Source organism: Oncorhynchus mykiss, chromosome 10, assembly GCF_057628025.1.
Source record: "Oncorhynchus mykiss isolate SJ-2025 chromosome 10, ASM5762802v1, whole genome shotgun sequence".
Taxonomy (NCBI): Eukaryota; Metazoa; Chordata; class Actinopteri; order Salmoniformes; family Salmonidae; genus Oncorhynchus; species Oncorhynchus mykiss.
This window is the reverse complement of record NC_143031.1, coordinates 67,811,743-67,838,024: the sequence shown is the minus strand read 5'-3', so window position 1 is coordinate 67,838,024 and position 26,282 is coordinate 67,811,743. Positions and strand designations below refer to the sequence as shown.

Here is a 26,282-nt window from a genome sequence, read left to right as displayed (position 1 = left end):
ATTCCCTATTCAGATGAACTACCTTTGAGCCTGGTCTAAAGCAGTGCACTATAAAGGGGAAAGGGAGCCATTTGGGATGCAGCCTCTCTCTCTGAAGGTGATAGTTGTGGCTCTAAACTGCTCCGTCATCACACAGAGAGCGAGAGAGAGAAAGAGCGAGAGAGAGAGCGAGAGAGAGCGAGAGAGAGCGAGATAGACGTAAAGGGAGAGGACATCTTCGAGGACACGAGGCAGAGGAATCCATTAACCTTTTAACACTACTACTGCTGTGTGTGTGTGTGTGTGTGTGTGTGTGTGTGTGTGTGTGTGTGTGTGTGTGTGTGTGTGAACCAGACTCACACCAATGTTCTGTTTATATAATGTTACTGCAACGTAGAAAGAGAAGGGGTTGAGAAAAACCCACCGTACTGCTGCTCTGCTGCCTTGGATACAACAGACAGTGGGACTATTTTGTTGCGGTTCTTTCCCAACCAGTGTGGTTCACATGGCAACCACCTTATCATATTGTGGAATGGCGGTTCAAAGCACCAACTGGAAACACTGTTTTAAAGGGCTCTGGGTTCTCTAGGTACTCCGAGGTCTATCGTTCTTGTTTTATGGACGCGTTAGGCACTGTATGAACCAGATGGGACCCTGTTGTACACTTTCAAAAGAGATTATTATAATTCACACCAAACTGTACAGTGGATATATGAAGGGATTTGATTTGAGTAGAGGACTTCTATGGCGGCGTGTTAAATTGATTCGTTTCGTGTTTTATTCCTAGAGGGCTGCCAAATAGTAGGACATAAAAGGACGGGGCGGGGTGCTCTTTGATGAGAAGGGCTTGATTTTGCACAGTCTAAATGCACAGTTTAAGTACACGTTTCACTTGGAGGACTGCAGATTAAAATCCAATAGACTAAGTCACTATACAAATTCAGACAATCACATGATGGACTCTGTGGTGCGTATGAGTGTTAGTGAGCGTGTGCGGCAGGTAGCCTAGCGGTTAAGAGCGTTGGGCCAGTAACTGAAAGGTTGCTGGTTCAATTCCCAGAGCCAACTAGGTGAAACATATGCCGATGTGGCCCTTGAGCAAGGCACTTAACCCTAATTGCTCCTATAAGTGTCCTCTGGATAAGAGCGTCTGCTAGATGACTGTAATGTAAATAAATACGAGACGTGCGTGTACACAGACCTGTAGTGAGTAGACTCTGTTGGTGTGGCCCTGCAGCGTGTGGAGGCAGGTCTCAGTCTCGGGGTCCCAGACCTTGACCATGAAGTCGTAGGCCCCGCTGACCACCCTGCGGCCGTCGTACTGGACGCAGCGCACCGCCGCCACGTGGCCCATGAGGACGTGTAAACACTGGCCCGTCTCCACGTTCCACACGCGCAGCGTGGCGTCGCGAGAACCACTCACCACCCTGGGAGAAGAAAGAGGAGACGGATTGACGAGACATTCAAAACACTAGTCTATTCTTGCAGGACTTTATCAAATCTAAAGCAGGCTGAATGTCTGAGAATTACAGGCGGAGTGTTTTTGGCTCAAATCCACTGGTTAGATTGGATTCATTTGGATCAAGGCAATTTCTTTCATGTTTACCACAGTTCATGACAGCTTTGATGGGAATCTTGACAAACTTAATGGTGTTTTTTCCAGGGCCTTGCAGACACTGGTCGTGATTTACTGGCAGTAAATTCAATAGGTTGACCTCTAGCCCTCATTCCCATGATGACAGTTGATGAAAGCAAAACAGGAAATACATAAATCAGATTGGAGCCTTCTCATTCTCCTTCTCAAGGCCATCATCATGCTGGTACATGAACGTACACAAAACCCCAAGGACACAATACCCACCCCTCCTAAACCTGCAACCCCTCCGGCACAGAAAGCGGAAAAACAGGTTCATAAAGAATTGGGAGGCGTACACCATAAGTTACAAAATGGCTTCCGGCATCCAGCACCGACAAAGATGGAAATCACCGTTCTTCCACTGTCAAGCCCTGCAGCCGGCAGAGGCCCTTCACTTCCTCTGAGTGAGTAATCTAAATGGTACACAAAACCTCATCGGCCCCGAGGCAGGAAGAGCACTAGAGAGGAGATGGCCACTTTGGTTCTATTCAGGGTTCTATTCAGTCCCTATGAGACCCTAAGTACACTTCATGAGGCACATTGGCATGTTGTAGAGTTCCACTGATGTGTTCTTTAACTGCCTGGTATGCTTGTAATACATGCTGTTTTGATACCAGGAATAGAATAGAGTATGTTTGTCAACTGGTGTCGGACAACTACTGGTCCATCTGAAAGATCACAACCTGTTGGGTAAACAGTCAGTCAGTACATACGTTTTCTCGTGCAGGTGCATACAGCGCACCGTTGAGGTATGCCCGTACAGGGTGTGGATACAGTCGCCCGTCTCCGCGTTCCAGACCTTCAGCGTCCGGTCGGTGGAGCCGCTGATGATGATGTTGTCCCTCATCTGGGACGACCACACGCCCCCCGTGTGGCCCACCAACGTCCTCAGACACTGCAGAGAGACCGGAGAGAGAGAAGATGTCTCAGTCTAGATGCTTAACAATGACAAACAGAAAACACACCTCATTATGCATACGCCACACTATGACATATTGACATCTCTTACGAGTTTCGAAGAAATGAAAGAAAATCATTTCGCTCAAGGTTGAGATTGACCCTCCGATGATTGGATGGAAGTCCAGTTGAAGACAGGATATCAGGCTGAGATCACGTTCCATTCAGAAGGTATAACAAAGTGAATTTAAATGGATCTGACCTTTCCTAAAAACCTTTAGTCAAGTCAATCCACATGTAACTGCAGCACAGGGGGGATAAAATGTATTATATTGACCTTTCCTCCGTCTAAGGGAATTGCTTTACACTCATCTACAGTTGAATGAGGAGCCATTTCCTTCTGCTGTTCCAAGAAGATGGAAGTCCTGGGGTTCAAATACTTTCTCTGGGCTTTATTGGGCTTCGCTGGTGCAATCTAACCAACACATTAGCCGGAAACGTGCAAAACCAGACCATCTGACACGCCAGGCAGACTCGAGCAACCACTAAGTATTTGAAAGATTTCAAATAGCATTTGAACCCAGGTCTGGAGTACAGGTGGTGACAAAGCCTTCGCAAAAAAAAAAAAAAAAATGAGACCCATTCTTCCTAATTTGCAAAGCTAGATTAGCTATTGATTACAGTACAGTGATTAAAGAAATCTTTCCAATCTATTATTTTCAATTTGTAACGGCCTCCATAGACATTATCTCCCTAAATGTAATTATCCCTCGAATTGAATTAGATTTTTGGGGATGGTAAACCGGAGTAACCAGTCTGTTCCGGGGGCGTTATGATCCGCGCCGGGACGTGTCGCGGAGGGTGTAAAACACGTGACCTCCTGACTGAAGCTGATAAAGTGGTGAGCGTCCAGCGACCGTCAAGGCAAGGCGGGGGGCAGGGGTTTTATTGAGGTGAGTGAGTTGGGTGTAACTGCAGTCTCTCTCTCTCACTCTCCCATCTCAGTTCCACTCTCCATCCATCTCCCTTGCTCTCCTGTGATAAACAGGGACGCTTCATTAACTTTGGGACGTAACCTTTTCTCGCCAATGTCACAAGCTATTTATTTGATCCATCTAACTGCAGTCAGGCCTCCATTTGCTCAGCTTCATAACGATTATATTGTTGGAAGAGGAGGGGGGGGGGGGGGGGGGGGGGGGGTAATTAGTAATGGTTCCAAGCAGGATATAATGAGATGAAAGCTTCTGCTGCGACTGAGCGAGTTGGTCACCATCTAACGGTCAAATAAATAGTGGGTAAAATACAGTGGAGGTTCTTGGCATGTTGTTCGTTCAGCTGTCAACATAGTACCAGGTTGTGGTCATGAATGCATTGAATGAGATCAGTATTATATGTATACATCTTTTTGAGTGCATCACATCAAACCACTGTCCTGAGTCAAAGTACTCAACACACACAGCAAGTCTGTTACCAGGGTGATGGACTCCCAAGCAAAACAAGCCCAGGGTTCTGACATTCGGGTTCCAAGAACGTGGAAGCTTTCTCCCCTGCTCTCGGGTGATTACAGCCTACTTCAGAGTCAAGGAGAGAAGGACCCCTGGAAGTGGAGGCTTAGGTGTCTATTTATCTGCCTTTGTTGAACAAATATGAAGAGGCATCTCTCTGCGTCTCAGAGGAAGATTAGGCATTCTTCCTCGAGGGCCTGTTAGGGGCTGGTTTGAAGACCAAGGGTTTGATCAAGTGCTCTATTTTTGCATTACACTTCCTTCCTGAATCCTTTGATCCTTGGCGTTAAAATGTCGGAAAAGTACCCTGTATTGCTCTTCCCCACAGTTATCTTTCAATTGGGGAGACCATTTTGTTTTTCTACTGTGCCTGCTGACAGTTGTCTCCTTCCCATAATGGTCACCTTTCCCAGAACGCAGTCTTCAGAACACAAAACAAAAAGACAAAACCAGGTCGGCTGACTGACTGAGCGAGGATGCCAACAGACAGGTGATGCTAACTGAAGGTAAAAGGCTAGCCCGCTAGCCCCGGGAGATAAACAAACAGGGTCTATTACAAGGCTATGAGAAAGCTGCACAGTGCAAAATAACAAGATGGTCACATATATACGAGGCTAGACAACGTTAGCGGGAAACTCAGACGAGGCCAGTTTGCAGACCTTGTTGTGTTTATCAGACAGAGCTCACAGCCCAGCAGAGGTCAGATGTAAGGAGCCTTTATGCTGGAGAGGAATGTTTACAGAGGTGTTTTCTTGCTGCAGCCTGCATTTGAACAGACCTGGTGGTTACCCAAGATCTCATTATAACTCAGAGGTACAGAGAGAGTGGGGGAGGGAGATAGGGTGGGGGAGGGAGAGAGAAGGAGCAGTAGAGGGAGGGAGAGAGAAGGAGCAGTAGAGGGAGGGAGACAGAAGGAGCAGTAGAGTGAGGGAGAGAGAAGGAGCAGTAGAGTGAGGGAGAGAGAAGGAGCAGTAGAGTGAGGGAGAGAGAAGGAGCAGTAGAGTGAGGGAGAGAGAAGGAGCAGTAGAGTGAGGGAGAGAGAAGGAGCAGTAGAGTGAGGGAGAGAGAAGGAGCAGTAGAGTGAGGGAGAGAGAAGGAGCAGTAGAGTGAGGGAGAGAGAAGGAGCAGTAGAGTGAGGGAGAGAGAAGGAGCAGTAGAGTGAGGGAGAGAGAAGGAGCAGTAGAGTGAGGGAGAGAGAAGGAGCAGTAGAGTGAGGGAGAGAGAAGGAGCAGTAGAGGGAGGGAGAGAGAAGGAGCAGTAGAGGGAGGGAGAGAATGAAAAAGAGAGATGTCCTTGAAAGGACAATGAGGGAGAGATAAAGTGAATAAACTGAGAGAACAAGGTTTTCCCAGCACTGTGCAAATGGCCCCGTGACACAGGAGAAGGGTGTAAACTCTACGTGATAAGACCTCCGCATGCATTCCTGGGTCTTGATGATACGGCCTCAGAAGTTTCTGTTTGACGGTCAACACAGACCTGGCGTTGATCCATGTTAGTCACGCTCTCAGCTGTGATTCCACATCTAGCTTGTGGGGACATGCCAGGTCTGGATACGCCGATTAGTATGAACATAATAACATAGGCTAACAGTCTCTCACAACGACACACATGTCAAAACACAGTCGACAAAGATGAGACATAACCCCAACCAGAATAATCCATTTAGATTTCAATCAAATAAACATGGAATGTGTTGTTTCAGTTCAATAGATGTAGTTCTCATATACAAGGAGATCAATGGCCTCATTATGAGGCATACACTCAATAAGTTATGTCTGGAGCTCCTCATGTTATCATCTGAGGTGAAGGTGACCCAGGAATACACAGCTAGAGTGTGTGTGTGTGTGTGTAGCATCTGGGATAACAGAAGATGCCTTTCCTCTCTGTAATAGAGGGAATCTGCCTGCCTGCCAGGCTGTTTGCCTGCCATTTCAGATCAGACTGACAGGCAGCGGAGTGTGTGTGACAGGCAGCAGAGTTGTCTGTTGACGGGCACAAGGACTTTCACTGCTCCAGCACACAGACAGACAGCCTTTGAAGCACTGGCTGCGTGTACAGTGTGTGTGTACCGTGTGTGTAGATCGAAGCTTGACAGCTCTTATTGAAAGCGAAGGGCAGCAAAGACAAAGGTGCAGGCCTCAGACGGACTCAGCAGCCAGCACCATATTCCACGACAACATCCGATCGCTAGGCTACTGAAGACAGGCAGACTGAGGAGGCTACTGAAGACAGGCAGACTGAGGAAAACTAACCGGCAATTTAAAGTCTGGGGCTGCAGTAAACAAAATGCTAATATGTAAAAAAAAACAATGAAGCCAAACCGAAGCAGCTCTCCCTCTAAGACCGGACCATCATTTCACGGCATTGTGGTTTCTAGCCTCCTCTTCTTCAGTCTCAAAGCAAACGCTTTTAACAGAACTCCAATGGCGTCCTGTTATCTCACTTAACCGCAGAGCAATGCGGAATTCCAGGTTTGTGCTTCCCAAATGGCACCCTATGCCCTTTATCGTGCCCTACGGTGGGCCCTGGTCAAGAGTAGTGCGCGATAAAGGGCATAGGGTGCCATTCGGGACGCAAGCCAGTCTCTCAAGGAGATGAGTCAAGGAAGCGTTTGTAGAGTAATCTGCTGGTGCAATCATGTCTTGATTGCTCACAGTGGGGTGTCCTGAATCACTCCCATACTGTATGATAGTACTGACGGAGTGAGAGAGAAACCCCTCTGGTATCTAAAGGACAAGAATAACAATCCTAGTCTTAGATAATGATGGAATCTTTCATTGGCGACATGAAAGGCTAAATTCCAGTGGAAGATCCATTATCTGATCTGAAGAATGTCTGCTGTGACGCACGATGGAAATTAAATGGTAAATGTTGCTGGATGGGATACGTTGTACATGCGAGCCATGTCTAACAGGGAAAATCTATGGAGGACACGACAGCACCAGACACGTGCCTTGTTCCATTTTGTTCCAAGTGATGTATCAATGCCAGGTGCTACTTTGAGAAATGCAACTGGGGGGCTGAACATGCCATAAAAGGAATAGGAGGTCCATCACATTCGTTCTAAACAGTAGGATTTGCACTGTGTTTGTTCTCTACATTAGAACATGTTCAGCAGAATATTTAATTCACTTGACTACTCCCCTCTCTACCGGTCAGGGACAGAACCCTCGCCAAAAGTAGTGCACTATATACGGAATAGGGTGCCATTTTGGACACAAGCTTGGTCTAATCACTGAATCCAGTGGCTGGGATAATGAAGTCATATTCAGACTGCACATCCTCTTTGGGACAGAGGAATTCAAAGCACCCGGGTTGTGACATTCCTGTCTGTTCCAGCTCATCTTTATCAAAATAAAAGCGTCCCCAAACCAAACAGAGAGAGTCCGGACCGAGACCTTGTGGGCCGCAGCTGAAGGACAACAGAACTAAAAAAATACAAAGATATGGAGGCCAGTCTAGAGAGGGAGTCAACATTGTCTCTCTGTAATATCCCAGTAAAACGACAACGGAAGAGAGAAAACTTAGACCTCCTCAAAGTAGCACCTGGCATTGATACATCACTTGAAAGACTGAAATGCATGTCTTTCAAGGTCCATTTTCAAGCGTGGGTTTCTCTCGATCTCCTATTGATCCAGTGGTGAATAAGCCCTTAGTCTGGATGTTAGCTGCTGAAAGCTGGGCAGGAATAGGCTTCTCTGAGCTCCTGTGAGTCTGAAGGTTTACGCCACTTAAGCTGGGACTTGGAGTGGAACGCCAATGTAGAAGGAAACACACAAAGCGAGCACACACACACATGGACTCCCACACACAGGCATAACACACACACACGTACTCCCACACACAGGCATAACACACACACATACTCCCACACACAGGCATAACACACACACATACTCCCACACACAGGCATAACACACACACACACATACTCCCACACACAGGCATAACACACACACACGCACTCCCACACACACGTACTCCCACACACACGTACTCCCACACACACGTACTCCCACACACACGTACTCCCACACACACACGTACTCCCACACACACACGTACTCCCACACACACACGTACTCCCACACACACGTACTCCCACACACACGTACTCCCACACACAGGCATAACACACGTATGAATAAATAAGAACACCCACAACCCAAGGTCAGACAATCTGTAAATAAAGGGAAAGAGAGAGTAAAAAGAGAGAAGCTACAGTCCTGTCTGGCAGCCAGGCAGATATTTTGGCTATTTGCTGTGGAAACAGAAGCAGGATCAGGAAGAAGAATGCAGTAGCAGCACTGGATTATTCCCTGGCAGGGGTCATCCAGGGGTCAGGTCAAAACAAGCCTGGCTTGTCACAGCTAGAGATGATTGATGGTGAATATAAGGGCACTGCAGAGAGCGAAAGAGAGCGAGGGCGAGAGAGCGAAAGAGAGCGAGGGCGAGAGAGCGAAAGAGAGCGAGCGCGAGAGAGCGAAAGAGAGCGAACGCAAGAGAGCGAAAGAGAGCGAGCGCGAGAGAGCGAAAGAGCGAGCGCGAGAGAGCGAAAGAGAGCGAGCGCGAGAGAGCAAAAGAGAGCGAGCGCGAGAGAGCGAAATAGCGAGCGCGAGAGAGCGAAAGAGCGAGCGCGAGAGAGCGAGCGCGAGAGAGCGAGCGCGAGAGAGTGAAAGAGCGGGCAAAAGAGCGAGCAAAAGAGAGCGAGAGCGCAAAAGAGAGCGAGAGCGCAAAAGAGAGCGAGAGCGAGCGCGCAAAAGAGAGCGAGAGCGCAAAAGAGAGCGCAAAAGAGAGAGCAAAAGAGAGCAAAAGAGAGCAAAAGAGAGAGCAAAAGAGAGCAAAAGAGAGCAAAAGAGAGCAAAAGAGCGAGCGCGAGAGAGCAAAAGAGCGAGCGCGAGAGAGCAAAAGAGCGAGCGCGAGAGAGCAAAAGAGCGAGCGCGAGAGAGCAAAAGAGCGAGCGCGAGAGAGCAAAAGAGCGAGCGCGAGAGAGCAAAAGAGCGAGCGCGAGAGAGCAAAAGAGCGAGCAAAAGAGAGCAAAAGAGAGAGCGAGAGCAAAAGAGAGTGCAAAAGAGAGAGCGAGAGCAAAAGAGAGTGCAAAAGAGAGAGCAAAAGAGCGAGCGCGAGAGAGCAAAAGAGCGAGCGCGAGAGAGCAAAAGAGCGAGCGCGAGAGAGCAAAAGAGCGAGCAAAAGAGAGCAAAAGAGCGAGCAAAAGAGAGCAAAAGAGAGAGCGAGAGCAAAAGAGAGCGCAAGAGAGAGCGAGAGCAAAAGAGAGTGCAAGAGAGAGCGAGAGCAAAAGAGAGTGCAAAAGAGAGAGCACAAAAGAGAGAGCAAAAGAGAGAGCAAAAGAGAGAGCAAAAGAGAGAGCGCAAAAGAGAGAGCGCAAAAGAGAGCGCAAAAGAGAGAGCGCAAAAGAGAGAGCGCAAAAGAGAGAGCGCAAAAGAGAGAGCGCAAAAGAGAGCGCAAAAGAGAGCGCAAAAGAGAGCGCAAAAGAGAGCGCAAAAGAGAGCGCAAAAGAGAGCGCAAAAGAGAGCGCAAAAGAGAGCGCAAAAGAGAGCGCAAAAGAGAGAGCAAAAGAGAGAGCAAAAGAGAGAGCAAAAGAGAGAGCAAAAGAGAGAGCAAAAGAGAGAGCAAAAGAGAGAGCAAAAGAGAGCGAGCGCGAGAGAGCGAAATAGCGAGCGCGAGAGAGCGAAAGAGCGAGCGCGAGAGAGCAAAAGAGCGAGCGCGAGAGAGCAAAAGAGCGAGCGCGAGAGAGCAAAAGAGCGAGCAAAAGAGAGCAAAAGAGAGTGCAAAAGAGAGAGCGAGAGCAAAAGAGAGCGCAAAAGAGAGCGCAAAAGAGAGAGCGAAAGAGAGCGCGAAAGAGAGCGCAAAAGAGAGCGCAAAAGAGAGCGCAAAAGAGAGCGCAAAAGAGAGCGCAAAAGAGAGCGCAAAAGAGAGCGCAAAAGAGAGCGCAAAAGAGAGCGCAAAAGAGAGCGCAAAAGAGAGCGCAAAAGAGAGCGCAAAAGAGAGCGCAAAAGAGAGCGCAAAAGAGAGCGCAAAAGAGAGCGCAAAAGAGAGCGCAAAAGAGAGCGCAAAAGAGAGCGCAAAAGAGAGCGCAAAAGAGAGCGCAAAAGAGAGCGCAAAAGAGAGCGCAAAAGAGAGAGCAAAAGAGAGAGCAAAAGAGAGCGCAAAAGAGAGCGCAAAAGAGAGAGCGAGAGAGAGAGCAAAAGAGAGCGAGAGAGCGCAAGAGAGCGAGAGAGCGCAAGAGAGCGAGAGAGCGCAAGAGAGCGAGAGAGCGCGAGAGAGCGCGAGAGAGCGCGAGAGAGCGCGAGAGAGCGCGAGAGAGCGCGAGAGAGCGCGAGAGCGAGAGAGCAAGAGAGCAAGAGAGCAAGAGAGCGAGAGAGCAAGAGAGCGCGAGAGCAAGAGAGCGCGAGAGCAAGAGAGCGCGAGAGCAAGAGAGCGCGAGAGCAAAAGAGAGCGAGAGAGCAAAAGAGAGCGAGAGAGCAAAAGAGAGCAAAAGAGAGCGAGAGAGCAAAAGAGAGAGCAAAAGAGAGAGCAAAAGAGAGAGCAAAAGAGAGAGCAAAAGAGAGAGCAAAAGAGAGAGCAAAAGAGAGAGCAAAAGAGAGAGCAAAAGAGAGAGCAAAAGAGAGAGCAAAAGAGAGAGCAAAAGAGAGAGCAAAAGAGAGAGCAAAAGAGAGAGCAAAAGAGAGAGCAAAAGAGAGAGCAAAAGAGAGCGCAAAAGAGAGCGCAAAAGAGAGAGCAAAAGAGAGAGCAAAAGAGAGAGCAAAAGAGAGAGCAAAAGAGAGAGCAAAAGAGAGAGCAAAAGAGAGAGCAAAAGAGAGAGCAAAAGAGAGAGCAAAAGAGAGAGCAAAAGAGAGAGCAAAAGAGAGCGAGAGAGCAAAAGAGAGCAAAAGAGAGCAAAAGAGAGCAAAAGAGAGAGCAAAAGAGAGCAAAAGAGAGAGCAAAAGAGCGCAAAAGAGAGCGAGCGCAAAAGAGAGCGAGAGCAAAAGAGAGCGCAAAAGAGAGCGCAAAAGAGAGCGCAAAAGAGAGCAAAAGAGAGCGAGAGAGCAAAAGAGAGAGAAAAAGAGAGAGCAAAAGAGAGAGCAAAAGAGAGCAAAAGAGAGCAAAAGAGAGCAAAAGAGAGCAAAAGAGAGAGCAAAAGAGAGCAAAAGAGAGAGCAAAAGACAGCAAAAGAGAGAGCAAAAGAGCGCAAAAGAGAGAGCGAGCGCAAAAGAGAGCGAGCGCAAAAGAGAGCGAGAGCAAAAGAGAGCGCAAAAGAGAGCGCAAAAGAGAGCGCAAAAGAGAGCGCAAAAGAGAGCGCAAAAGAGAGAGCGAGAGAGCAAAAGAGAGAGCGAGAGAGAGCGAGAGAGCAAAAGAGAGCGAGAGAGCGCAAGAGAGCGAGAGAGCGCAAGAGAGCGCAAGAGAGCGAGAGAGCGCAAGAGAGCGAGAGAGCGCAAGAGAGCAAAAGAGCGCGAGAGAGCAAAAGCGAGCGCAAGAGAGCAAAAGAGAGAGCAAAAGAGAGAGAGAGAGAGAGCGAGAGAGAGAGCGAGAGAACAAAAGAGAGATTGCGAGATGGCAAAAGAGCATGAGAGAGCGCAAATAAAGGAAATCTATTTTTTCCTCTTCTTGCAATGGAGATCTATCCACCAGCGGTTTTAACGACTGATCTAGGATCAGCTCAAATTACTTCAGTCCTGACTTCAACAAACAAGAGCAAACTAACTCACCTGGCCCAAGCGAAGATGGTCTCTAGATTCTTTCAAACTGATTTAGGATCAGCTCACCTTTCTACAGCTCTGACCTCGACTGTCATAATGAAATGAACAAATCTGGCACAGGAACAGCTGGTTGGGGGCATAAAAGGCAACCAACCACACAGCAGGGAGGGGGCGGTCTTGGTGGATCCAGCCCAGGCGCATCGTGGGACGTGGGAAAAGAATGGCCTCGGGCCAGCCTGCTGGGTTACGATGACTAATCACGCACACACCTGTTCTGACCTCTGTCTTCACAGCATGGTGTGAGCAAGTCACTGCAGCATTAACCTGAGAGTTACAAGTCATCCGGATGGACATTACCCTAATGGTGGTGGTGGGAAGAGAGACAATCCGCATGGCTTCACGATCAGATGCCCTTGGTACTGATCTGTTCACATCAGCACAATGCTGAGAGAGACCGACAGACTGTATAATCACTGCTTGGCTGAGTGCCCAATGCAATCAACAGGGAGGAAGCTTTTCTGCTATAAGGCATGACACTTTCAGTGTTTCAGTGTTTCATGCACCTGGGCACCACTGACGCATTCAGAGTGTATTTGTAATTGTCCATGCAAGGATAGAACGTCTGAAACGTGTTGTTCCTTCCCTTTAGTCGTTCTCCTTGCACTTTAAAAAGCCAGAGAGCTTTGTCCTAAAGGAGAAATGTCATTAAGAGCTCCAGTTAAAATGGAGTCGGCGAAGACCAGGGAAGAGGTGATACAATACTCCCTGAGCCTCCCTACCTCCATCCCTCTTGCTCTCCCTCTCTCAGCGAGGCCCACACCAACGCCACCATTTTAGTAGACCCTATAAACCAGCAACACAAGGTCCGCGCAATGGCTAAGGCTCAATCTCCAATGGTACCCTGTCCCCTATGTAGTGCACTACTTTTGACCAGGGCCCATCAAAAGTAGTGCACCACATAGAGAATAGGGTGACATTTGGGACAAAAACTACATGCAGGAGGAGGAAGAGAGAACAAAATGGATTCCAGACAATATGCTGCAGTAATTGTAAGACAGGTGGTGTTACGTGCCAATGTTGAATGATGTCACTAATCAATTGCAATCTGGTCAGGGTCTCAGGGAGATTCTGGCGCATCAAGCGGTATCATTTGTGTAAAATCTCCAGTATGCAGTATACTGTAGCCTTTGCATTTGAGTAAATCTTAAATGCAAAAATCAATACAAACCCTTGATCATGAATCTGAGGTATTGAGTGAAGACACACTAAGTCATTTAAAGAGCTGCCATAGCATGTGGATTGACTTCCTGCTAACATGCTTCATTACAGATCAATGAGACGGTAATGAGAAATAGACCAGCTGTAATGTGTTCCTTCAGAACAGGAACTCATTACAATGTGTATTGCATTCCACATGACACTGAGATGCAGTGGGATGGAACAACCAATGAGACTTAGAGACACTATCACTTTTTAAACTCCTATTCATAATCTCCAGAACCAAACCATACTAATCTACATATCAGCACCATACCAATCTACATACCAGCACCATACCAATCTACATATCAGCACCATACCAGTCTACAACTGAGACAACGGCGATTTTCTACAGTCTGTAGTCAAAAAGGTTTGGACTAGTTTCAATGTGGGGGTTGGAGAGCGAGGGATGAGTGACAGTCGTACCTTTCCTGTGACAGCCGACCAGACCTTGAGCGAGTTGTCGTCAGAGCCGCTGACGATGCGGTTACCACAGAACTGGAGGCAGGTGATGACATGGTCATCATGACCCTTAAGCACCTAGAGAGGACGGAGGGATGGAGAGGAGAAGAGGGAGGGAAGGAGAGAGAGATGGATGACAGGGAGGGAGGGAGGGATGGAGAGGCGAGAACGGGAAGAGAGATGGATGACAGGGAGGGATGGAGAGGAGAGAACGGGAAGAGAGATGGATGACAGGGAGGGAGGGAGAGGAGAGAACGGGACGAGAGATGGATGACGGAGGGAGGGAGAGGAGAGAACGGGAAGAGAGATGGATGACAGGGAGGGATGGAGAGGAGAGAACGGGAAGAGAGATGGATGACAGGGAGGGAGGGAGGGATGGAGAGAACGGGAAGAGAGATGGATGACAGGGAGGGATGGAGAGGAGAGAACGGGAAGAGAGATGGATGACAGGGAGGGAGGGAGGGAGGGGAGAGAATGGGAAGAGAGATGGATGACAGGGAGGGAGGGAGGGAGGGAGGGAGGGAGGGAGGGAGGGAGGGAGGGAGGGAGGGGAGAGAACGGGAAGAGAGATGATACGGCGGAGAAGGAGAGGACGGAGTGAGGGAGAATAAGATAAAAATGTCAAGAACCAAACAGGAACAATGACAAGGCTGTATTTGTCCAGACATCAAAGACTTGAAGTAAATGTCACGACGGCGCTTTGCAGGTGTACAGAGACCCCCGTTAAAAAAAAGACTTGTGAGCGTATGTGCGTTTAAACTCAGAACTGCCGACTCGGCGAATGACAGAGCGCGTTACAGGCGGAGTGTGAAGGGCAAGCGCCGTAACCACGGTTACGTCAGCCATTCCTTCTCGTCACAAAAGGACCCGAGGGCTTTTGAAATTAGCCATACGAGGCATATTAGGAAGATCACTCTCCCTTGCTAGTCAAGCTCAATTTAAACTCTGAAAACAGGAGAGGCCGAAACACTCAAGAAACAGCAGGTTGATGTAGAAGTAGAATTGAGGTCATGTCGAGCTCTAGAGATGAACTACCATAAAAATATATATTTCTATAAGAACGGCCATTACCAAAATCTTCTTTAGGAGAGTTAGAGAACTGACCCACCTATGGCTTCTAATAAAACCCAACATAAGAGCCTTATCGACTTGGACGCCTGATCTAATTCAAAGCGCTTTATATAAAATCCATACGAGTCTCAAGGGAGTGTTAAGATATAATGAAACCGTCTAATGAGGAACGAAGAAAGGCTTTAGATTCTAAGTTTTATACAAAACCAGCAACTCCAAAGTTGAGAACTGAAGCAGAGTTAAATACTGTGGGCTAATGATGAACGCAAATAAAATTATCTATATTATAAACTGGGTGGTTTCAGCTCTAAATGTTGATTGGCCGACAGCTGTGATATATCAGACTGCATACCACGGGTATGACAAAACATGCATTTTTACATTGGTAATCAGTTTATAATAGCAATAAGGCACCTTGAGGGTTTGTGGTATATGGCCAATATACCACAGCTAATGGCTGTATCCAGGCACTCCGCGTTGCGTTGTGCATAAGAACAGCCCTTAGCCGTGGTAAATTGGCTGTATACCACAAACCCCCGAGGTGCCTTATTGCTTAATTATATAAAATGTTGAGAATAAAGGGAAGCAAAGACAAAATATCTACCTTGGGTGATCGGAGGTCTCCTCTCCTCCAGTTGGTGTCTATCCTATGCTGCCTGATGTACGCACACTTCCAGGGGCTGTGGGTGAAGCCCGGCTTGGTGACTTTCCTCTTCTTGAAGGCTAGAGGCTCATCAATGCCTGCTTGTGGAGAGATGAGAGGAGAGGAGCAGTGTCAGTCCGAGACTGCGTCCGAACGCAGAATATCTACCGTTTGCTCAGGCCATTGTCAATCTAGCCTGACCATTGTTCAACATTGATCATATTGGTCAATGCTGGTGTCAATCATGGTCTGAAACTACTTCAGCCTGTTCCTTTCAGGCCAGTGCTTGTGCCTGTCATGCCCGTATACCGGTTCAGTGATTCCTATTGGCTAAGTGCGTCTAGACTGACCCTCCTCCCGGCACTTCTCCCTCCAGAGGAGGTTGTCCTCAGCCAGGATCCTCCAGTAACGACAGGTCTGAGCGGCCTGCAGCAGGTCCTTGGGCTCAAGGAACGACAGCACGTACAGGGCCAACTGACGGAGGAGGGGAAGGATGGAGGGAAGGAGAGAGAGAGAGGAGAAGATAAGGTTATTTTACGGCGTAAGGGAGTTGCCGTGGTTGAGTGGGTGGTCTGGGTCGAGTTGACCAACCCCAACACCTCCTAAAATACCCGTGCTCTACAACTCAAACATACCTCATCCCCAAGCCATTATTGATGATCCAGAGCAATTGAGAGCGTTTGAAAGTGTTTCATCGATGCAGCACAGCAGAACCCCTGATTGTGTATTGAGTTGGTTACATAACAGGGTACTACAGGGTGTCTTCGTCTTACTACGTGTCTCAGTCTCATCCATATATGGATACCACTGAACTGCCCCCAGGGCTTGTTCTGTTGCTGATTCTTTACTCTGCCTAGTGCCTACCACACCCTATCACACTCCAGCCTGAGAGACGGAGAGAAAAAAGAGAAAAGAGCGAGAGAAGAGAAAAAAAAGAGAAAAAAAGAGCGAGAGAAACGAGACAGAAAAGATAGGAGAAAAGAGAGAGGAGAGAGGGAGGAGAGAGGAGAGAAGGAGAAAAGGGAGAGAGCAAAAAGAGAGAAGGAGAGAAAAGAGGAGAAAAGATGAGAAAAGAGAGGAGAAAAGATAGGAGAAGAGAAAAGAGAAGGGGAAAAGAGAGAAGAGAAACGAGAGAAGGAGAAAAGAGAGAAAAAGAGAGGAGAGAACAAATGGGAAGCAAAGCAGAAACAGCAAAATTGGAAGAAACAAGGTAGCAGTGAGGGGGAGCAAGACAGGCTGTCTGAGGCTCCAACCTCTGCTAAACAAGGTAACAGTGAGAGGGAGCAAGACAGGCTGTCTGAGGCTCCAACCTCTGCTAAACAAGGTAACAGTGAGAGGGAGCAAGACAGGCTGTCTGAGGCTCCAACCTCTGCTAAACAAGGTAGCAGTGAGAGGGAGCAAGACAGGCTGTCTGAGGCTCCAACCTCTGCTAAACAAGGTAGCAGTGAGAGGGAGCAAGACAGGCTGTCTGAGGCTCCAACCTCTGCTAAACAAGGTAGCAGTGAGAGGGAGCAAGACAGGCTGCCTGAGGCTCCAACCTCTGCTAAACAAGGTGGCAGTGAGAGGGAGCAGGACAGGCTGCCTGAGGCTCCAACCTCTGCTAAACAAACAGTCTGAAGGGCCTTGGCCACTGGAGCAAGCTGAGTGGAGGCTATTTAGACCATTATGGAACATTCCAGACTACTTCCCACACATCTCCCTTCACTCACTCCCCCATTACAGATGATTCCACACCTTGCCTTTCTCTCCCCTCTTCCACTCCCCATTCAGACCTCCCTCACACCTGACAGACAGGAGGCAGGTGCCAGACTGAGACAGTCACTCTGATAAGGACCTCTCTGAGGAGTGACAGGAGGCTGTTTAAGATAGATCCCCTGAGACCGTAGAGTCCTGAACAGAGACACATTGGCCCGGTGTTATTAGTCCCCAGTTTGAGCGAAGGGTGACACACCCACCGAAAGGTGCCTTTAAGGCTTTTTCCAATGAGTTAAGTGGAGATAAGACAGCTCAGGGAGCTTTCAGTTCTCACCTCTTTGGGCAACAGGGATGGATGGGAGAGTGCAGTTGGGGGAGTTAGGTGGTTCTCACTTCTTTAGGAGGTAGAAAAGCAAGTGGGTAGAGAGGTGTTAGAAAGAGAGAGGAGAGAGAGAGGGGGGAAGAAGGGGTTAGAAAGAGAGAGGAGAGAGAGAGAGAGAGGGGAAGAAGGGGTTAGAAAGAGAGAGAGGAGAGAGAGAGAGAGAGGGGAAGAAGGGGTTAGAAAGAGAGAGGAGAGAGTGGGGAAGAAGGGGTTAGAAAGAGAGAAAGGGGTTAGAAAGAGAGAGAGAGCGAGAGAGAGAGAGAGAAAGAAAGATAAAGGAAGAAGGGGTTAGAAAGAGAGAGGAGAGAGTGGGGAAGAAGGGGTTAGAAAGAGAGAGAGAGAAAGAGAGAGGAGAGAGTGGGGAAGAAGGGGTTGGAAAGAGAGAGAAAGAGAGAGAGAAAGAGAAAGAGAGAGGAAGAAGGGGTTAGAAAGAGAAAGAGAGAGAGAGAGAAAGAGAAAGAAAGAGAGAGAGGGGAAGAAAGAGAGAGAGAGAGAGAGAAAGAGGGGAAGAAGGAGAGAGGGGAAGAAGGGGTTAGAAAGAGAGAGAGAGAGAAAGATAAAGGGAGAAGGGGTTAGAAAGAGAGAGAAAGAGAGAGAGAGAAAGATAAAGGAAGAAGGGGTTAGAAAGAGAGAAAGAGAGAGAGAATGGGTTAGAAAGAGAGAGAGAGAGAGAGATAAAGGGGTTAGAAAGAGAGAGAGAGAGAGAGAGAGAAAGGGGTTAGAAAGAGAGAAAGGGGTTAGAAAGAGAGAGAGAGAGAAAGGGGTTAGAAAGAGAGAGAGAGAAAGGGGTTAGAAAGAGAGAGAGAGAGAGAGAGAGAGAGAGAAAGGGGTTAGAGAGAGAGAGAGAGAAAGGGGTTAGAGAGAGAAAGTGGTTAGAAAGAGAGAGGAGAGAGTGGGGAAGAAGGGGTTAGAAAGAGAGAGAAAGAGAGAGTGAGAAAGAGAGAGGAGAGAGTGGGGAAGAAGGGGTTGGAAAGAGAGAGAAAGAGAGAGAGAGAAAGAGAAAGTGAGAGGAAGAAGGGATTAGAAAGAGAAAGAGAGAGAGAGAGAAAGAGAAAGAAAGAGAGGGAGGGGAAGAAAGAGAGAGAGAGAGAGAGAGAGAGAGAGAAAGAGGGGAAGAAGGAGAGAGGGGAAGAAGGGGTTAGAAAGAGAGAGAGAGAGAAAGATAAAGGAAGAAGGGGTTAGAAAGAGAGAGAAAGAGAGAGAGAATGGGTTAGAGAGAGAGAGAAAGTGGTTAGAAAGAGAGAGAGAGAGAGAGAGAGAAAGATAAAGGAAGAAGGGGTTAGAAAGAGAGAGAAAGAGAGAGAGATTGGGTTAGAGAGAGAGAGAGAAAGTGGTTAGAAAGAGAGAGAGAGAGAGAGAAAGGGGTTAGAAAGAGAGAGAGAGAGAGAGAAAGTTGTTAGAGAGAAAGGGGTTAGAAAGAGAGAGAGAGAGAGAGAGAGAGAAAGAGAGAGAAAGGGGTTAGAAAGAGAGAGAGAAAGGGGTTAGAAAGAGAGAGAGAGAAAGGGGTTAGAAAGAGAGAGAGAGAGAAAGGGGTTAGAAAGAGAGAGAGAGAGAGAGAGAGAGAGAGAGAGAGAGAGAGAGAGAGAGAGAAAGGGGTTAGAAAGAGAGAGAAAGTGGTTAGAAAGAGAGAGAGAGAAAGGGGTTAGAAAGAGAGAGAGAGAGAAAGGGGTTAGAAAGAGAGAGAGAGGAAGATGGGGTTCAAAAGAGAGCGAGAGAAAGATGGGGTTAGAAAGAGAGAGAGAGAGAGGAAGATGGGGTTAGAAAGAGAGAGAGAGAGAGGAAGATGGGGTTAGAAAGAGAGAGAGAGAGAGAGAGAGAGAGAGAGGAAGATGGGGTTAGAAAGAGAGAGAGAGGAAGATGGGGTTAGAAAGAGAGAGAGAGAGAGAGAGAGAGGAAGATGGGGTTAGAAAGAGAGAGAGAGAGAGGAAGATGGGGTTAGAAAGAGAGAGAAAGAGGAAGATGGGGTTAGAAAGAGAGAGAGAGAGGAAGATGGGGTTAGAAAGAGAGAGAGAGATGATGGGGTTAGAAAGAGAGAGAGAGATGATGGGGTTAGAAAGAGAGAGAGAGGAAGATGGGGTTAGAAAGAGAGAGGAAGAAGGGGTTAGAAAGAGAGAGAGAGGAAGAAGGGGTTGGAAAGAGAGAGAGGAAGAAGGGGTTAGAAAGGGAGAGGAAGAAGGGGTTAGAACGAGAGAGGGCAGCAGGGAGATGAAGAAGGGGTTAGAACGAGAGAGGGCAGCAGGGAGAGGAAGTAGCGTTGGAACTGCGGCTCAATGACCTGAGGAAGAAGGGGTTAGAAAGAGAGAGGGAGGAGGAGGGGTTAGAAAGAACTATAAAGGGGTTGTCACCTCTTTGGGCAGCAGGGAGATGAAGTCGCGTTGGAACTGCGGCTCAATGACCTGCATCATGTGTTTGACATGCGTGGGCTCACAGCTGTCGATCAACTCATCTAGCGCCATCAGCTTCTCTGGGCCACTCCAGCTCTGAAAAACACACAGGAGGACGAGGGAGAGCAGGGTTAGAAGGGATGTGTCGATGGTACACTACTCCAGCTGTGGAATACACAGGACCGGTCAGGAGAGAAGTACATGGAAAGGACTTTATGTGTTGGTTGTGTTGATGGTACTTGATAGTAAAATAAGTTGTTTTTAGTGTTTGTTGCGTTGAATTGGCATACAAGGGTGCTTGCTAGAAGTGTGGTGGAATGTAAAAGTGTTTGAAGCCAATTTGCATAGGTGTAGAAGTGTGTATATTTGCCAAAGCATACACTATATATACAAAAGTATATGGACACCCCTTCAAATTAGTGGATTTGGCTATTTCAGCCACACCCGTTGCTGACAGGTGTATAAAATCGAGAACACAGCCATGCAATCTACATAGACAAACACTGGCAGTAGAATTGCCAGTCAGTTAGTAAAATTTCTGCCCTGCTAGAGCTGTCTCGGTCAACTGTAAGTTCTGTTATTGTGAATTGGAAACATCTAGGAGCAACAACGGCTCAGCTGCAAAGTGGTAGGCCACACAAGGGCACAGAACGGGACCGCTGAGTGCTGAAGCACGTAGTGTGTAAAAATAGTCTGTTCTTAGTTGCAACACTCACTACAGAGTTCCAAACTGCCTCTGGAAGCAACGTCAGCACAATAACTGTTCGTCGGGAGCTTCATGAAATGGGTTTCCATGGCCAAGCAGCTGCACACAAGCCTAAGATCACCATGCGCAATGCCAAGAATCGTCTGGAGTGGTGTAAAGCTTGCTGCCATTGGAGCAGTGGAAGCGCGTTCACTAGTGATGAATCACACTTCACTATCTGGCAGTCCGACAGACAAATCTGGGTTTGGAAGATGCCAGGAGAGCACCACCTGCCCCAATGCATAGTGCCAACTGTAAAGTTTGGTGGAGGAGGAATAATGGTCTGGGACTGTTTTTCATGGATTCAGGCTGCTGTTGTGGCTAAATGGAAACAAGTCCCCGCATCAATGTTCCAACATCTAGTGGAAAGCCTTCCCAGAAGGGTGGAGACTGTTATAGCAGCAAAGGAGGGAGCAGCGCGATATTAATGCTCATGATTTTGGAATGAAATGTTCGACGAGCAGTACTTTTGGTCATGTGTATGCAAGTGAATAACACATTCCCTCAACAGAAGCCAGTTAGCCCAAGGCACCTCGCCGCTAACTACACTGGCAACAGGCCAAACTGTTGAGCTTAGCTAGCAAGGGCTGTAGTTGTAACTAGACCAAGTGTCTAGATGCTGGGGCCAACGTTGTTTTCCCTTTGGGAGAGCGCTCAAATGTAACACAGTGATTGTAAGAGAAGGATGGAGGGAGGCATGGAGGATGGAAAGCATTGGGCATGTAAAGCATCTGTAATTTGGCAGTTAGACTGACGCCACCGGAGGAGCTGGCTGTGTTGGTAGTTAAGGAAGGTAATCAGAGAGTTGGGTTCAAAGCAGTACTCCTCGAACCAGGGCAAAGGGTTGGATTACTGAATGGTTACTCAGCGCTGGTTGGCAGGCGACTTAACACCCATTGGTTATGCCTCTGGGAATTAGCTTTCTGGGTAGAAACACCGCTAGCTACAAAGCTTGCTTATGCTTGGCGGGTAACGCACTGAACTAAGGCACTGATTACAAAGCATGGATCAGTCAACCCTGGTTTTCAACCAGACGACATAACGCCATGTTTCTTTCCAGTGTTATGACATTTGGATAGCATTATTTTCTGGCTATACTCATCTTCAAACCTCGTAAAGAGGATTCATTGAATTTCTCTCTCACTCCACAGGAAGCACAAAAAGGGTCTGAGCATGCCAGGACAGGAAAGAGAATGTACAGAATGCACGTTGTGGGTTTAGCTGCCTCTAATACGGGCTGTCAGATGAAAGGCAAAAATGGGGCCATAGCAGGTGAACTACGTCAATAGCCTCTTTCTCTCACGCTCTCCCGCTCTGTCAAAAACCCACACACAGAGGGCGAGTTCTCACATGGACAAGTTATTTCACAGGATTTGTGTTTTTTTGGGAACGATTAAGCGATAAATGCAATGTTACAATATTTGACAACGGATGACTGAATTGTTTGATGCCGTGCCATGTCCCGGAGAGGCAGGTACTGATCTTAGAGGTAGTTGTTGCAGAAGTAAACAGAGCGGAAAAGCCCGACCTTGAACGCAACATTGTTCTAAACCGCTGCTGAATCTTAACATCCTGAAGTAAGACTTACAGGCATCTAATTGTTAATGAACTTGGCCTGAAATCTCTATGCTGCAGTCTGGCTTCTGTGGCTGTAAATCTCTACAGGATGGGATTACATTTCACAATAGCAGTAAACTGGTTTATTCACCAAACAGAGACGTGAAGAAAGTTAATCACCGCAATATTAGCAGAAAGATGTTGCCGACAGGAATGTTATTAGCAAATTGGCATTTTTCGAATAAAAGATTTATTGACATTTTGTTGCGGTTATACCTTCAGAGAATGCTTTGAAGACGGCACTAAAGCTCTAATTTCTTTCCTGTTTATTTCCCCAAAGATTTGGCCTTTATGACGGGCAAAGTCAATACAGCCACAAAGCCTGCTGTAAAAAAACTTCAGCGAAGAAGGCAGCAGCATTACAGCGAGTTGGTTGCCAAGTCAAATAAACTCAGCATTGCTCCCATTTCGGATGAAAGGGATGCTTACTGACGATGAATTTGATATTAACAAAATGCTGGAAACAAATCGCCGATTTCTGAGCACTCGTCATCATTATGGAGTTGCCTCAACACAACAAGGCTTTTACTGCCCTAACAAAAAGCAGAGAAGAAACCATTACGGCCGTGCCTGAAATGGCACCCTATTCCCTATATAATAAACTATTTCTGACCTGAGGCACTACAGGAAGTACCTGAAAGACAAAGGGATTTATCTATTGACTATTGGCTGTGACGTTAGAACTCGACTATAGGCTAATATGTCATTTGAAGCTGACTGGCCTAAAATACTATGTGGCTTTGAAAGGATTACCTGAACAAAGATCACATCTGTTCAACTGTTGACATAGTATACATCGGGCGTTGGCTGCACAAATACAATATTGGAGCCTGTATTCTAAACAGGTAGGCTAAATCCTATCCCATGCTACAGTGCATATGGTAATGTGTGGGCCAAAAGATCAAGGCAGCAATTACTTTTTGATGAGCTCTCGCTCCGGGGCGTCGAAGGAAGAAACTCAGGGGAGGGGACGACGACGACGATGACGACGAATGTAACAAAGGAGTTGGGAGGAACTAGGAACTACCTACTTAATTAACTACTTAGTTAGAACCATCACTCCTCAGGGAGCAGAGGCCAATTAGGAACTGAGAGCTAGGGGGTAGGAACTAACTCACCTGAAATGACCACGAGGAAGGGGGGGATGGACGTGACAGGAAGACATTGGAGGAGCGAAGGGGGAACTAACTCACCTGAAATGACCACTAGGAAGGGGAAGATGGAGGTGACAGGAAGACATTGGAGGAGCGAAGGGGGAACTAACTCACCTGAAATGACCACTAGGAAGGGGAGGATGGACGTAACAGGAAGACATTGGAGGTGGAATGTGGGAACTAATCACCTGAAATGACCACTAGGAAGGGGAGGATGGAGGTGACAGGAAGACATTGGAGGAGCGAAGGGGGAACTAACTCACCTGAAATGACCACTAGGAAGGGGAGGATGGACGTAACAGGAAGACATTGGAGGTGTAATGTGGGAACTAACTCACCTGAAATGACCACTAGGAAGGGGAGGATGGATGTGACAGGAAGACATTGGAGGAGCGAAGGGGGAACTAACTCACCTGAAATGACCACTAGGAAGGGGAGGATGGACGTGACAGGAAGACATTGGAGGAGCGAAGGGGGAACTAACTCACCTGAAATGACCACGAGGAAGGGGAGGATGGACGTGACAGGAAGACATTGGAGGAGCGAAGGGGGAACTAACTCACCTGAAATGACCACTAGGAAGGGGAGGATGGACGTGACAGGAAGACATTGGAGGAGCGAAGGGGGAACTAACTCACCTGAAATGACCACTAGGAAGGGGAGGATGGACGTGACAGGAAGACATTGGAGGAGCGAAGGGGGAACTAACTCACCTGAAATGACCACGAGGAAGGGGAGGATGGACGTGACAGGAAGACATTGGAGGAGCGAAGGGGGAACTAACTCACCTGAAATGACCACGAGGAAGGGGAGGATGGACGTGACAGGAAGACATTGGAGGAGCGAAGGGGGAACTAACTCACCTGAAATGACCACTAGGAAGGGGAGGATGGAGGTGACAGGAATACATTGGAGGAGCGAAGGGGGAACTAACTCACCTGAAATGACCACTAGGAAGGGGAGGATGGAGGTAACAGGAAGACATTGGAGGAGCGAAGGGGGAACTAACTCACCTGAAATGACCACTAGGAAGGGGAGGATGGAGGTAACAGGAAGACATTGGAGGAGCGAAGGGGGAACTAACTCACCTGAAATGTCCGGAGCCATTCCTGGAGACCTGTGGGAGAAGGGATGGAGGTGATACGCCGCCTCTGCTGCCCCTGACCGTTAGCTGTCCTGATGTGCCCAAACGTGGTGGGGGTGGCTGGGTAGGGGACCAGCCCTGTAGCACTGTGGGGAGAAATACGGAGAGATGGGGAGGGAGCGAGTAAGAATGCAGGAATTTTAATTTTTTTTCCCCCACAAGAAAAAGATAACCAGACTAAACTGAAGAAAAACTATTTCTCCTGTTCTTCTGAGGAGAAGGATGAGGGTTCTAGTGATAGCGAGGAACACGGAGGTCATTATGAATAGTTTCAAATGCGGGCAAAGTGCAGGTACTGCAGCAGTAGCAGCTTCTACAGTTATCTTCCACTCCGGCTAACTAATTACAATAGCAGTGAGAAGGAGTACAAACGTTGGGTGGATGGAGAAGCAAACAACAGATACTAATGAGAGAAACAGCCCTGGGTCTCTGCCAAGAGGAGACTTAACTGGGTTTCTATAGCTGGCGTGTATTCATTAGTGCACACCGTAGCAAACCATTTTGCAATGAAAACAGAGTGATCTATATCTAGGTTCCTACCCGTTTGATTTAGTTTGCGTCATAGTGAATACACCCTGCTCTCTTCTCAATGCAACAGTTTCTCTGGAATTGAACTGAAACCAAGTTCGCATTCACTAGGCAGGAAACGGGAAGGTACTGCCTGAACGTCAATTAAGAAATGTTCAGTAAAATTTTCCGTTGCTAAATGTTTCAGTACGCCGTGCATGAATAAATACGAACCTGATCTCTTCCAGAGTGTTTCTCTGGAACTGAAACCAGCTGTTTATTCCCATGTTTCCATCATCATTAATCAACTAAATGCATCTGTACACAAGCTTGATTCAATTTGGTTTGGGATAGTAACTTGTTCTTATTCAACTAAAAATATTTTTAAAATCGATTTAGGGGAAAGAGAACTGCTATTGAGGTGCAGATCAATTCTGGAATGTGAATTTTAGGGGGATTTCTATCAATGTGCGCCTCTCGCCCTGAGCCACGAGGCGTACGCTCATTCGGTACTAGCCAAACGCCAAACACACCATTCAGCAGTTCCTCACACCATTCTGCTTAGCGACAGAAGTATGGGGTAAGAGAGAGAGAGGTCTGTTTCATAACGGGTTTATTTTTAATGGGATTGAGAGCTTGACCAACGTGTGGCAATTACAAGGCTGCAGAAGCAGCACAGTGCTGCCAGTGAGTGAGGCAGCAGTGCTTCGTCAGGGTCCTCAGGAAGGCATGAAGTACACTTTAATGGGCAAGGAACACGCTGCGGTGAGCACTTCTTATGAGGATTATGTCTTAGTGTGAATAACAACATAATTTTCTGACTTACAGGGACAACGAGGGCTGCCTGCTGGATCCTGCCTGTGATACAACAGAACTGGGTCAAGGTTTCTTTACCATTTGCATTGCTGGGTCTATTGGGTAGGAAGGCTAAATCTATTCCTTAACTGGTAGGAACAGGGGGTTGGTTCTTCATCTTGGAAACTGGATAACAAGGTAGGGGAGATGGGAACGCGGGGGGGGGGGGGGGGGTTCTTTACCTTGGATACTCGGAGCCTTTGCAGGGCTTTTTTCCTGAAGGGAAAGATCGGACCTCTGGGCCATGGTCCAACTTTCTCTTCATCTGCAAAACAAGGGAGGTGAAAGGAGAAGAGATGTTAGGAGGCAGTAGAGCGAGAGACACCACAGAGGTACACCCTTGTGTGTGTGCGTGTGCGTGTGCACGTTCCTCCGTTCTTGCACCCCTCTATAAGAAAATAATGACAGGGCCCAAAACTAAAAAACCACCCTGCAGCAACCTAACATTTGGTGAAAGATGAGACCTGGCTCGAGTGTAAATGATAATTGCTGCCTCACTCTCCAGATTACTTCTCCTCAAAGACAGAAGATATGAGTCATCTCTGCCATTAACATTTGCAGGCTGTACTCCTGAGGAGAACGAAGCAGCGACTCACTTTGAGAACAGGGAAAGAACGATTTTGTTGTTGAGTAACTGGTATTGCAAACA

The 26,282-nt window shown here is 47.7% G+C and overlaps 1 protein-coding gene across 7 annotated transcripts in view; it reads right to left on the bottom strand.

Moving 5' to 3' along the window:
* Window positions 1-26,282, bottom strand: part of LOC110534508 (F-box/WD repeat-containing protein 7) — a 190,657-nt gene that overhangs the window by 8,170 nt on the left and 156,205 nt on the right. For 4 of the 7 annotated variants that reach the window (XM_090187602.1, XM_090187603.1, XM_090187606.1 and 1 more), the window contains 8 exons: window positions 25,816-25,898; window positions 24,216-24,357; window positions 19,573-19,707; window positions 15,501-15,624; window positions 15,112-15,251; window positions 13,401-13,514; window positions 2,329-2,510; window positions 1,181-1,406 (listed from right to left, as the gene is read on the bottom strand). In XM_090187602.1, the coding sequence (XP_090043728.1) occupies window positions 1,181-1,406; window positions 2,329-2,510; window positions 13,401-13,514; window positions 15,112-15,251; window positions 15,501-15,624; window positions 19,573-19,707; window positions 24,216-24,357; window positions 25,816-25,898 (1,146 nt within the window). The remainder of the gene's footprint in view (window positions 1-1,180; window positions 1,407-2,328; window positions 2,511-13,400; window positions 13,515-15,111; window positions 15,252-15,500; window positions 15,625-19,572; window positions 19,708-24,215; window positions 24,358-25,815; window positions 25,899-26,282) is intronic. The other 3 variants (XM_090187604.1, XM_090187607.1, XM_090187609.1) reach the window with 1 other exon arrangement.